This window comes from Sinocyclocheilus grahami, unplaced genomic scaffold, assembly GCF_001515645.1.
Source record: "Sinocyclocheilus grahami isolate Dianchi unplaced genomic scaffold, SAMN03320097.WGS_v1.1 scaffold363.1, whole genome shotgun sequence".
NCBI lineage: Eukaryota > Metazoa > Chordata > Actinopteri > Cypriniformes > Cyprinidae > Sinocyclocheilus > Sinocyclocheilus grahami.
Genome location: NW_015505542.1, coordinates 782,779 through 796,865, shown reverse-complemented (window position 1 = coordinate 796,865; position 14,087 = coordinate 782,779). Strand labels below are relative to the sequence as shown.

Here is a 14,087-nt window from a genome sequence, read left to right as displayed (position 1 = left end):
AAACAAACTTCCAAATAGCCTCAAAAATGGTATCAATTATGAAGCGAATTAAAAAAAAGACTCACTCGGAACACATAACTGAGCGACAAATGAACGACAAAAATTGCAGAATTAAAAACTAATAAATTCAGGACTTCATTTCGCTTTTATTAATTAATGCGAGTGTCACATATTATAATTTAGTGCTGGTTGGAAATGGGGTCCTCCTAGTGGCAACAGATGAAAACAAAGAAAGAGGAAAATACTATCAAAAAAATCTCCATCATTACACAATTTTCCATCACATGTTAGCTTATCTATATTATTTTCCACAATGGTGAAGCATAAAGGAAATATGGGCTATTATTTTCCTGTCAAACATTAGTTCCTTATGAAAGGTAAGGTTTGAGCCATTGTCTCATGCATCACATGATCTGTTCTCACGCACATCTCTGAAGTTACAAATACAAAACATAACCGTTCTGAGTCAAGCAAAAATACTTTCTCCGTCCTTTTATTTAATGTATGCTGTTCATGAGTAACAGGCATCATATGACAGATCCTTTACTGTATATAACTCTTGTTCTGTTTCTATTTGGTGCATGCACCTGTTTATTAAAATGAGGGACGAATTCATTTATATATTAAAGGCTATAAGTAGCCTACATATATGATATCAACCAGGTATCTGCAACTGTATGAGGTACATCTTTAAACTATTAAACACACTTTGAACAATATTTTACATCAGCAAATAAACGTTTTGCATTGTAAATATATAAAAAAAATTCCACAGACAGATGACATAGATGTGGCATGCGATCACATATATCCATATGCAACAGCAGAAGTCACGCGTTGAGAGAGAGAGAGAGAGAGAGAGAGAGAGAGAGAGAGAGAGAGAGTGTGTGTGTGTGTGTGTGTGTGTGCGTGTAAAGGAGGAGATTCTCAGTAGTGTTATTTAGTCGTGGATACATTCTTGGATAAATGCACCCGAGACCGACCATCACAACACTTCTGCTCTCTGATTTCATATGAATCAGTCAGACACGCCGCGAGCGCTGGAAACTTCAACCCTGAGATCTGATGCTCAACAGGTTAATTGCGTTTGATCACTTCAAGAGTGCATCTGCACTGATTGTGAGGCTTGCAAATACATCGATGATGGATTTCCAGGCGGTTCTGGGCGATTTCATTCAGCTGTCCGCGCGGAGTGTTTTACTGTCGCTGCTGGTGTGTTTAACGCTCATGCTCTGGCGTCGTTCCGGTCGGCGGCAGCTACCGGGTCCGTTCTCTTGGCCGGTCATCGGTAACGCCGCTCAGCTCGGTACCTCACCTCACTTTTACTTCACCCGGATGGCTCAGAAATACGGCGACGTGTTTCAGATCAAGCTGGGCAGCCGAAACGTGGTGGTTCTGAACGGAGACGCAATTAAAGAGGCGCTAATTAAAAAAGCTGTCGATTTCGCCGGCAGACCCGATTTCGCTTCGTTCCGGGTCGTGTCCAATGGGAAAAGCATGGCGTTCGGTAACTACAGCCAGTGGTGGAAACTGCATCGGAAGATCGCGCACAGCACCGTGAGAAACTTCTCCACAGCCAACATCCACACCAAGCAGACGTTTGAGAAGCACATCGTGTGCGAGATCGGAGAGCTCATCCGCTTGTTTCTGAATAAATCCCGCGAGCTGCAGTACTTCGAGCCTCACCGGTATTTGGTGGTGTCGGTGGCGAACACAATGAGCGCCGTTTGCTTCGGGAACCGGTATTCGTATGATGATGAGGAATTCCAGCAGGTGGTGGGCAGAAATGATCAATTCACTAAGACAGTCGGAGCTGGAAGCATCGTGGATGTGATGCCTTGGCTGCAGTACTTCCCAAACCCAATCAAAACGCTCTTTGACCAGTTTAACGCGCTCAACAAGGAGTTTAACGAGTTCATTGATTCCAAAGTGGCGGAGCACCGCAAGACTCTTTTACTGAGCCTCGTCCGTGACATGACTGACGCCTTCATCTTTGCTCTGGATAAAGGGCCGTCAGGGGCCCCGGGGGTCTTTCTGGATAAAGAATACGTGCCACCGACCATCGCAGACATTTTTGGGGCCAGTCAAGACACTCTATCTACGGCTCTACAGTGGATCATTCTGTTACTAGTCAGGTAATGCGTTTTGTCCACCATAAATTTACATCTTAGGGGGTGACGTCATTTACTCACCCTCAAGTCGTTCGAATGATTATTTCATCATTTTAATACACTAGTCAACATCTGAAGTGGATCATCAAAGTTGCCCTAAAACCAAAATGCGTTGTTGTCTTAGGAAAACGCTGCTCATTGGTCCATGATTTATACTGTGAAGGGAAGGGGGGTTAAGCATATCAAATTTACAGTCGAACTGTAAAACAGACCAATAATAATGATGACTCTTCTTACACTGAGGGGCATATCCTTAATTGTATGCTCTCTAGAATAATTGCTTTTATGTTTTTTTTTGGGAACACCATAAATAAGCACTTTCATCGCATGAAAAAGAGCCGCTGCAATACATCATCTTTTGTGTTGCCCAGAAGAAAGTAAATCTATGGGTTTGGAATGACATGAAGATGAGCGAATGAGGCCAGCATTGTCATTTCTTTGCACTTTTAGTGTGCAATGCGGCAACCCAGAGATTGTCCACAAGAGATGGACGGATCTCAATAACACCAAAGAGCTCTCATGTGTTATGTAACTCTTCCGTGCAGGTATTAGCAGCAACTAATGAGGGCAGGTTCCAGCAACACAAAATTAAATCTGACCCACTAACACTTTTAAACATGTAGGCCACTCTGTGAAACTCAAACACAATGACTGCTTCATGTAGGCTACTAGCACAGATGAGATAAGAGGCCGGGTTTATTTATAAATAGAAGTTATGTGGAATACAATTTCATTGAAATCATCAACCAAATGTAATAATGTTGTTTAGTCTGCCTATTTGCAATATCCATTTTCAGTTCAATCCTTGATGATTAGGTAAACTCAGAAAGTTGAAAATGTTGGTCTTCACTTACATACTTGCAGGTATCCAGAAGTCCAGAAACGTCTTCAGGAGGACGTCGACAAAGTAGCGGATCGCAGTCGTCTTCCAACCATCGCAGACCAGCCTCATCTTCCATACGTCATGGCTTTCATCTACGAAGTCATGCGATTCACCTCGTTCGTCCCTGTAACGATTCCCCACAGCACGACCACGGACACGTCCATCAACGGTTATCCCATCCCTAAAGATACCATCATTTTTGTCAACCAGTGGTCTTTGAACCACGACCCGACCAAATGGGACCAACCAGAGGTATTCAACCCACAGCGCTTCCTGGATGAGGATGGAGCTCTCAATAAAGACTTAACCACCAACGTGCTGATCTTCTCCGTGGGGAAGCGTAGATGCATTGGAGAAGACCTGTCCAAGATCCAGCTTTTCCTCTTCACCTCCTTGCTGGTCCATCAGTGTAGTTTTATAGCAGAAGCTACTCCCAGCATGGACTATCTGTATGGGCTCACGCTTAAACCCAGATCCTTTAAAGTGTCTGTCACACTCCGTGACACCACAGAACTGCTTGAGAGTTTGGTAGGAACGTCTCAGACTCCTACACAAAAGAGACAGAGACCTCAAGTTTGAAGGGAAATCAAAGCATGCAACTTAATTACACTCTTAAAAATAAAGGTGCTTCACGATGCCATAGAAGAACCTTTTTGTCTAAATGGTTCCATAAAGAACCTTTAATATCTGAAAAACCTTTCTATTTGACAAAAGGTTATTTGTGGTGAAAGAAGGTTCTTCAGATTATAAAAAGGTAAGAAAGAGATGGTTCTTTAAAGAACCTTTGACTGAATGGTTCTTTGTGTAACCAAAAATGGTTCTTCTATGGCATCGCTTGAAGAACCTTTTGAAGCACCTTTATTTTTAAGAGTGTACTTTGCCAAATGAAGGTGGCTAAGAAAACAAACACTGAAGAATCTCTCATATCTGCATTATAGCAATACATTTATAGACGTAAAACTCAGGCAAAAACTTTTTTTGCTGGCTCAGAATGAGCTATGGCAATAAAAACACGCCCATTCATTACTGTAACTACATGATGCACTGATTTAAGGTATATTATGCAAGAGTAGCAAAGCAGAAGCTACACAACAGGACACAGCATGGTTTATTCAGACAAATACTAGCTGGTTTCTAAGAGTACTGAGACATCTACATGCATAGCATTATTCAGTCGAGAAGTTTGTGTTACTAATTCTACTTCTTCTAGCTAGTAGATATACATTTAGACTCAGTTATAGAAGATTTGCCCTCATCATGCTTCAATCTTTAAATGCCAACATTTTTTATTAAGTGGTTTAAAGTCAACGTGAAACACTGTTCACAACCATTTTACTTCCATGACATATTTCCGAATGAAACAAGATATTCGATGAGAAAAAACTGGGGTGCAGTAATTGATTTTATCTATTTGAAACTGACTGGATCATGAAAAATCATTAAGTCGTTACATTTTGATCAAAGATTACAGACTAAATAATTAACTTGGACTAATATGCAACACTTAATCAACAATAAATTGGGTTGATTACATTTCATGTTGACTTAAACACATTTAGTTATTATTTTAAATGACTGCATTGACGTACTTAAAGTAAGTAGCATGCAACTTAATTACACTCTTAAAAATAAAGGTGCTTCACGATGCCATAGAAGAACCTTTTTGTCTAAATGGTTCCATAAAGAACCTTTAATATCTGAAAAACCTTTCTATTTGACAAAAGGTTATTTGTGGTGAAAGAAGGTTCTTCAGATTATAAAAAGGTAAGAAAGAGATGGTTCTTTAAAGAACCTTTGACTGAATGGTTCTTTGTGTAACCAAAAATGGTTCTTCTATGGCATCGCTTGAAGAACCTTTTGAAGCACCTTTATTTTTAAGAGTGTACTTTGCCAAATGAAGGTGGCTAAGAAAACAAACACTGAAGAACATTATAGCAATACATTTATAGACGTAAAACTCAGGCAACATTTTTTTTTGTTGGCTCAGAATGAGCTACGACAATAAAAACACGCCCATTCATTACTGTAACTACATGATGCACTGATTTATGGTATATTATGCAAGAGTAGCAAAGCAGAAGCTACACAACAGGACACAGCATGGTTTATTCAGACAAATACTAGTTGGTTTCTAAGAGTACTGAGACATCTACATGCATAGCATTATTCAGTCGAGAAGTTTGTGTTACTAATTCTACTTCTTCTAGCTAGTAGATATACATTTAGACTCAGTTATAGAAGATTTGCCCTCATCATGCTTCAATCTTTTAATGCCAACATTTTTTATTAAGTGGTTTAAAGTCAACGTGAAACACTGTTCACAACCATTTTACTTCCATGACATATTTCCGAATGAAACAAGATATTCGATGAGAAAAAACTGGGGTGCAGTAATTGATTTTATCTATTTGAAACTGACTGGATCATGAAAAATCATTAAGTCATTACATTTTGATCAAAGATTACAGACTAAATAATTAACTTGGACTACTATGTAACACTTTATCAACAATAAATTGGGTTGATTGCATTTCATGTTGACTTAAACACATTTAGTTATTATTTTAAATGACTGCATTGACGTACTTAAAGTAAGTTTTTTTGTTCAGTTGTTGCTTAGGGTACTTTAGCTCAAACTAGCCTTATGCTGCATTTTTAACCTCCTTATATAAAGTTCATAAAATCAGACATTTGTACAGTATAATCTTACAGCACTTTATTGTTCTTGATAATATTTCCCGATTCTTACTACAGCATTGCTGAAGTCTGTGCCTTATTATTAGAGACTTCTTAGCATTAATCTATAATTAAAATAAACATAGGCGGGTTTAACACAGTTCACTTCCATTGTGTTCCCGCAACATCCTTCCCAATCAAATATTGTCTGGAGATCCTCACAGTGGGTCACAGGAAGTCTCCAGTGAAACTATTCTGAACATCTATGTTTATTATAAGTTGAATGTGATATTTCATATCTGGCACATGATGTTGTGTAGGCGACAGGAAATAAATTTTGTGTCCCTCGGGACCCTTCTAGTTAGGGGAATCCTGAAGGGGAAATTCAGGGTTTGTTAACTAACATGTATAAAATGTTACGATTACTAATTTTTGCTCATTTCTAACTGCTACAATATATTTTTGAACTGTAATAGCGATATTTGATCTGCTGGAATATATTTTTAGACTGTAATAGCACTTGTTAATAGACTGCTGGCCTGTATTAGATCTACTATATTGTATATGCAAAAGATTGATATGTAAGTTTGATATGTAGTTCCTATTATGTGATACCAACATGTAATATTATATTTTTCTACTTCATATAAGCTCTGACATTTGGCTGCTCTGTGAATTCTAAACTGCATTCAGTTTACAGTTTTTGTAATTAAATTTAGTGGCTTATATAATATATATATATATATAACACTAAATAAATATACAAGTGACCCTTCTAGTTAGGGGAATCCTGAAGGGGAAATTCAGGGTTTGTTAACTAACATGTATAAAATGTTACGATTACTAATTTTTGCTCATTTCTAACTGCTACAATATATTTTTGAACTGTAATAGCGATATTTGATCTGCTGGAATATATTTTTAGACTGTAATAGCACTTGTTAATAGACTGCTGGCCTGTATTAGATCTACTATATTGTATATGCAAAAGATTGATATGTAAGTTTGATATGTAGTTCCTATTATGTGATACCAACATGTAATATTATATTTTTCTACTTCATATAAGCTCTGACATTTGGCTGCTCTGTGAATTCTAAACTGCATTCAGTTTACAGTTTTTGTAATTAAATTTAGTGGCTTATATAATATATATATATATATAACACTAAATAAATATACAAGTAAAAAATGTTTCATTACTCAAGCTTTTATGATAATAAATGCAGTATAATATTGCAGTCATTTGTAATCAAATTAGTTTTGACAGTGTTTTCATCCTCCTGCAACACCTAGACACAATGTGATTATGTAAAACACAACTTCTCATTTGTTGTATTCAAACAGGTTACCCTTAAAATAGTGGCAAGTAAAAATAACCATTCTAAATTTATTGCACACATCATATCTGCACACAGCCACTCAATTGGGCATTTCAAATAGAAGGAAAGTGTGTAGGATATACCCGTCCCTGCGCAGTGCTTTATCTTGCTTTCCCAGCACATCCTGTTCTGATCAAGCCTGAGGATTGTAGCCAGCCGAGCTCTGAGTGCGTGACAAGTCCAGATAAAGCCAACTGATTACTGATACGCCAGCAGCCGCCTGCTCACCTTCCAGGCCCTGCTGAAGAAAAGAAAACACGCTTCACTATTGTTTGATTAACAGTACACTAGATCTCTGAAAAAAAGCTATAAAGCTGTCACTGGGATTGCACCCTAAGATACAAATGTTAAAAGGTATGTTTGCACCTTATTTAGCTCTAAATAGTACCAATTAATACCGTTAGAAAGCATACCACCCCAGTGACAGATTTGTGTACCTTTTTTCTAAAATTGTAGGATTGTCGCAGAAATGTTTTCACCAAGGAAATGAGGGAGTCAGTGCATCCTTAAAAAAGCCAGATGACAAAATAATCAGCAGTAATAAAAACTAAGATGCAATGAAATAAGTAATGTTTAAATCACTTGGCTTTCTTGATGTGACACTAAGTTTTCTTTTTAATTTGAAAAAAGTTTCATTTTCATTAATTGTCATGTTTGGGGTCTTAATTTAAGTTCTGAATGCCGTTCCCATTCATCAAATAATTCATTAAAAAAATGATCAGTTTTCGTAAAATATTAAACAGCAATTCAACATGTTCAACATTGATAAACAATATTCTAAATCAGGTTTTATTGTTATATTTTCAGTTTTCTTTTTAATTTTAGTTTTCTTTTTAGTCATTTTGTTGTGTGTTTTGGCCATTTGAATTATTACTTTTTAATATTACTATTTTTTAATTATTTTGATTTAAGTTTTAGTTACATCTCAGTTTTATTTTTTTATATAAGGAAACACTGGAGATAAAAATAATTGCATAAATTGCTAAGGCAATATTATTTATATTGCTTGCTCTGCTTTCAGTTCTATAAGTCTTCATTAAGATCAAATCTAGAAGAGACCTCCATCCAGGTCATGTCCTGCGGGCATTATTTCTGTGCTGTACGAGAGAACAGACTTGCATACATTAGGTAATGAGACACTATAAAATGGTTTTCAGTTCTTGAGGATGAACAGTTGTACTGTTATAAGATACTTCCACACACAGAGGTGTAAAATGTACAGAGAAATTACAATGAAATTAAATTAAAGTAAGGATACCATATTAGCCTTTACCCTCTTTATCTTTGCTGTGATGACAAAATATGCCTCTTCGACAAATCTCTTTCTACCTTTCAAAAGTCTGGGGTCTGTATGTCTTGCATACTTTTATTCAGCAAGGATGCATTCAATAAATTAAACTGACTCTAAAGACATGTATAATGTTACAAAAAAATATTTGCTGTTTCCATATTTCAAATAAATGCTGTTCTTGTGAACTTTGTATTGATCAAATAATCCTGAAAAAAAATGCATCACAGTTACAACTATTTTGAACATTGATTATAAGAATTATTTCTTGAGCAGCAAATCAGCAGATTAGATTGATTTCTGAAGGATCATGAAATAACCATCAAACACAGTTTCCTAATACTAAATATTACTATTATTTATATAAAATATTTATTGAACAATATTTAATAAACAACAACAGCCATCATAAAAGTTGCTAGGCAATTCAGTCAAAAGTACAAAGGCAGCGCTCTGATATACAGCATTGAAGTTACATAAACATGATGAGATATTGCCAAAACTATTTGTTCTGGAACAAATAATAGATTAATGAGACCAAAGACTGCCGGTTAGATTTACTCAAAACTAAATATATCTCATGTTTAGCCACTATAGATACATCAGAGCCAGAGATAAATTCCAGAAGATCTGGCTGAGGTAAGACTGCTCTTGGTGGGTTCATGATCGCTGAACGGCCGCTGACGGCCGGGAGCTCACATCTCCGAAAACGTCGAAGCAAATTTTCAAATACATGTTATCTTTATTAACAAACCGCATATTTGAAGTCCAAACAAGTACATTCTCGACTAAAAAAAAACTCTTAAAACTATACTGACACAGAAAAACAGTATTATTCTTAAATGATAGTGGATTTGACACTCACTTTGAGAAATACGGCAAGCGGAGTGATACATGATACAAACGGTGAAGTGGTTGGAGGCAAGTATACCCGGCTGCAGCCTGCAAAATGGGGTGGGGCTGCACCTGGGGTGGCGCTACATGCATCACCCCACCCACAAAAGGGTTCATTGGCTTATGACGAGTAATGAGCTCTGTTATTACTCTAACATCGCACTCTTATCAGCCAATCAGATTCGAGAACCAGACAGAACTGTTGTATAATTGTAAACATCATACTTTTTTTCACTTATTTTTAGTTAATGTCATAAAACTAGCGAGCTAATCCAGTAGCAGTCACGTAAACATGGCTGAAGATGCGAAAAACCAGGAACAGAGAAACCGATTCAACTGATTGAGTCATTTACGCAATCTCCAAGTAAGACAATCTCTGGATACAAATGGCGAAACGGTTATTACTAGAATATCACACCTCTAGAAAAGGCTCTCAGCCAATCAGAAATTAAAATTAATTAAAAAAAACTGTTTTATAAATTGCAATAATATTTTCGCAATATTACTGATTTACTTTATTTTTGATCAAATAAATGGAGCCTTAGCAGGCATAAGAGACTTCTTTCAAAAACATTTAAAAATCGTACTGACCCCAAACTTTTGAACACTAGTGTTAATATAACTGCAAAAAGAAACGATAATAACAAAACTAATAGCCAAAAAGCATTATGAATAAATGCAGACCACCTCAGGTACCTTTGGTTACATGATGTGAATCCACATAAAACATGTCGGTACAGAAGAGTCTCTGATCGGAAGCTGTTTGCTGCTGAAGACATGCTGTGGTTCTGATGTAAGGAAAGGCAGATGTCCAGACATGTAAAGGTTATTTCTGTTATGTGTGTTAAGTCCGTAGGAGTGCCCTGTAATATCATTGCTTGACACCTGAAAACCAGCCCTTCCATGTCTTCCCTATATGGTTGGCTTCTTTCTGAACAATAGTATACAGGTATATTACTGACTGAGAACTATCGGACCTACATTTATGAAGTTAAAAGTGAAGTGTATAAATTCTATGCCACTAAACAGAACTGCATAAATAAAAATAATGACAATTATCACAGTTGTCATTCAGAGGATTTGGAGTAGGCTACAGTGCCACTAAAGCTGCAGAAATAAGGACTTCGCTTTTAACACTGAAAGAAAGAAACATGAAACAGTTAGCAATTATGCCACACCAATAGCATAAAAAAAATTATGATCAGCGTACAACACGCAGACTGAATTCACCTTATTGTATATATATTGTATTGAGCAGCAGAGATGAAGTGATGATCTTCATATGCACCATTACAATCTCAATAATCACCAATAATCTAAAAGGTAGCATACAGAGAGCAAGTGCCATCATTTCAACATAAAAATGCTTACATTCATAATGCTGGATACCAACAAATGATATTAAAACAATTTTAGCAATACCATGAGGGAAAAAAATTACATTAGACTTGCATGGTCCCCATAATTTCTCTGGGATTTAGAAATCATTTTTGGTCAAAAAAGAATGTCTAGGGATTAAAATCTACACAAGTCATTTGAGTTATTAAATTGAACTACAAAAATATAACAGTCCACAGAGAGAATGTGATTAACAAGATTAAATCCAGATGAAGTTGTTCAGGTGTTCTTAATCAAAATGGCAAAAGACTGCATTTTGGGGTGGCTCGTGCTATTAAAGGTTAAACATTTTTGACAGGTTTTCATTTTTGCAATTTCATCTCAGCAGCTTTTTTGGAAGAACTTACCATTAAATGTGCCAAAGTTCTTCTAAAGGTTTGTTTCAGACACTTTTCAAGAGGTTTATAGTCATACTGTGTTGTAAGTTATGTCTATGAAATAATCATTAATAATTTTGGATTAACAAAAAGAAATTCTAATTAGAAAGTTCACAAACATGCCTCTAAAAGTCTTACAAAAACAAATGGAACTGTCAACGCATGCTTTTAATGCCAACCGGACTGATCTTTCTTGCTTCAGTATTGGTCAGAATTAGTCACAATTGCACCAGACTTCATGCTAATAGTCAGATTTACTCATCTTCAGGCTATCCAAGATGTAGATGAGTTTGTTCTTTATCAGATTTTGAGAAATTATAGCATTCGAGGACCTGCTCACCAAAGGATCCTTTGCAGTGAATGGGCACCGTCAGGATTTATGTCTTATGAAGTGAAAAGCTGCATGTTTGTAAGTAACAAATCCATCATTAAGACGTCATTTATGGCTAAAATAATAGTCCTCCATCCGTAATATTGCTTTTTACAATGAAAAAGTAATCTCATCTGAATCAGGAGAGAAGTATGCATAGATTTCAAGAAAAAACAGTGGGTGTACTTTGATTTGAGAGGACAACAGGGGATGGACTTTTTTACTAGAGGAAGCGTTATTTTGAATGATAGACTCAATGATGGTACAGTTAAAGTGTCTTAATGATGGATTTGTTTCTTACAAACTTGTAGCTTTTGACTGATGGACAGGAATAGTGTTGTTTACTTGTGGATTATTGTGATGTTTTTATCAGCTGTTTGGACTCATTCTGACGGCACCCATTCACTGCAGATGATCCATTGGTGAGCAAGTGATGTAATGCTAAATTTATCCAAATCTGTTTTTAAATGAAGAAACAAATTCTTCTACATCTTGGATGCCCCGAGGGCGAGTAGATTTTCAGCAAAATTTCATTTTTGAGTGTAATTCATTCTAAATTCATTTCAACAGCAGCCACTGATGGTCACTGCGGTTTCAATAGGTGACAGCCACATTGTGTATTGCAACTATTATGATGTCTATAATGTTGTGTGTGTGTGGGGGGGGGGGGGGTGGGGGGCCGACGACAAAAAAAAATAAAATGGAAACTGTCCTGCAAAACACAGAGTATTGTGTGCATAAACTAAAAATAAACAATATTTTGCTGCTGGTCTCCCCTTTAATAGAGGAATAACGTGGCCTGCCCAACATTAGTAGTTCATATGTTGGTTTGTGGGTAAACAGCTACAGTCCAGTCACAGTTGAGTTCAAAGAGACGGAACACAAAGACAGACAGCTTTTGTTGGAGACTTGTTAAAGTGATGCAACAAAAGAGTCCAATTCCTTCTGTGCCTCCTCATCCTTTAAAGAAAACACACACACACACACACACAAAAAAAAAGAATTACAAAGGCAAGAGACTCGAACTACTAAAAAAATCTGATTCATTAGAATAAGAAAACACCTCTTTAGTCTGAATGTTCATTGCAGAGGCAGCGTCACACATCTGTTGGGCTTGACTCCTCTGACCCAAGTCTTTGTAACACTGACAAGAGAAAAGTGATATAGGCGCAGTTACATTAACACATTACAATGTTCTCAATGTTCCTTAAATGATTTACTGGCTCAGTTTCAAAATCTAGTGCACTGCCCAAGTAGAAAGTAGAAGTGTGTTGCATACTTATGTCAGATTATCTAAAACTCAGTGAGAAAAAAAAATGCATTCACAGAAGTTGGTGGAAGCCATTAGAGAAATGTCAATTATATACAGTACTACCATTCAAAAGTTAAGATTTTTCAACGTTTTTTTTTTTTAAAGAAGTCTCTTAAATCTCACCAATGCTACATTTATTTGATAAAAATACAGTAAAACAGTGATCATTTTAAATATTATTACGATTTAACTGCTTTCTATTTTAATATATTTTTTATTGTTTTTTAATGATGAAAACAGCTGTGCGCCTTGTGGGAACCATGAAACATTTCCACAAGCTTTTACAAGATTCTATGATGAATAAAAGTTGAAATGTGCCCTTAATGCATCCTTGCTCAAAAAAATTATTTCCAGTAAATAAATAAAATAATTACTGACCCCAAATTTTTTAACTGCAGAGTGATTAAAAATAATGAGATAAAAATAGTATTTAGCAAACATTAGCTGAGTGTGCCTGCAAAAATACAGAAACATTATCCCACTTCTGTAAACTTTAAATGTGGATTTGACATGTTATTAAAATGTAACCATTACAAATAATTTAGGAGATTTCAGTTTTTCTTTAAAGTACATTAACACTTAATTATTAATATTTGTTAAAGGGGTCATATGATGCGATTTAAATTTTTCCTTTCTCTTTGGAGTGTTACAAGCTCTTGGTGCATAAAGAAGATCTGTAAAGTTGCAAAGACTAAAGTCTCAAATCCAAAAAGATATTCTTTATTAAAGTTAAGACTTGTCCATGCCCTCCTAAAACGCCTCGTTTAAACATGTCTACGTCACTGTGTGGGAAGATTTGCATAACGCCACCCAAATGTTCACGCAAAGAAAGGCGGCGTAACTTTTATGCTCGCTGTAGTATTGGTGTTGCCGCCGGCGCCATGTTGTGGATATGCTGTGTGTTTTGTTGTGAAAGCGAAACTACTTTGTTTGGCCTACCAAAAGAGGACGATATCTGCTTCATCATGCCTAGAGCTGATCCGTGCTGGTCGCTGAGGAAATACATCAACTTAGTGCTGTGGATCACCGGATCGGCTTTCACCGTGGACGAAGCAGAGTCCAGCCAGGGGGCGTCACATGTGGTTGCCGCAAGCCTCCTTTGTCGAATCCTCCGGGCGCCGCTCACTCAAGCCGCTGTGTTTCGTTGTGAAAGAGAAACTACTTTGTTTGGCCTTCCAAAACAGGACATAATGTTTCTATAAAGTGGGGCAATTCCAACTTTGCAAGGACAGTCTGGCGCTTCTGACTCACAGCCTGTAAAGAATTTGCCACTGATGATTCAAACGCGAGTTTGAGCAGTGTAGAGTAGCGCTTTATTGTTTGTTGTTTCTCCGAT

General features: G+C 36.7%; 2 protein-coding genes and 1 long non-coding RNA gene across 5 annotated transcripts in view; 1 reads left to right on the top strand and 2 right to left on the bottom strand.

Moving 5' to 3' along the window:
• The first annotated feature begins 930 nt into the window (after window positions 1-930).
• Window positions 931-3,656, top strand: cyp1b1 (cytochrome P450, family 1, subfamily B, polypeptide 1). The gene is made up of 2 exons (XM_016230145.1): window positions 931-2,135; window positions 3,036-3,656. Exons 1-2 carry the CDS (start codon window positions 1,066-1,068, stop codon window positions 3,631-3,633), a joined length of 1,668 nt encoding a protein of 555 aa, XP_016085631.1. The 5' UTR covers window positions 931-1,065; the 3' UTR covers window positions 3,634-3,656.
• A 3,545-nt stretch (window positions 3,657-7,201) lies between these two features.
• Window positions 7,202-11,406, bottom strand: LOC107549157 (uncharacterized). 3 transcript variants are annotated; one of them, XR_001604533.1, is made up of 4 exons: window positions 10,525-11,406; window positions 9,991-10,430; window positions 7,550-7,617; window positions 7,202-7,353 (listed from the first exon to the last, which is right to left on the bottom strand). It is a non-coding gene; the product is annotated as an uncharacterized lncRNA (long non-coding RNA). The 3 variants fall into 3 exon arrangements; XR_001604532.1 differs by lacking the exon at window positions 10,525-11,406 and having other exon boundaries at window positions 9,991-10,507; XR_001604534.1 differs by lacking the exon at window positions 10,525-11,406 and having other exon boundaries at window positions 7,202-7,350; window positions 9,991-10,507.
• An 818-nt stretch (window positions 11,407-12,224) lies between these two features.
• Window positions 12,225-14,087, bottom strand: part of LOC107549137 (regulator of microtubule dynamics protein 2) — a 34,773-nt gene continuing 32,910 nt past the window's right edge. Inside the window, exons 11-12 of the mRNA XM_016230120.1 lie at window positions 12,503-12,583; window positions 12,225-12,399 (exon numbers count right to left, since the gene is read on the bottom strand). Of these exons, the coding sequence (XP_016085606.1) occupies window positions 12,352-12,399; window positions 12,503-12,583 (129 nt within the window). The 3' untranslated portion in view covers window positions 12,225-12,351. The remainder of the gene's footprint in view (window positions 12,400-12,502; window positions 12,584-14,087) is intronic.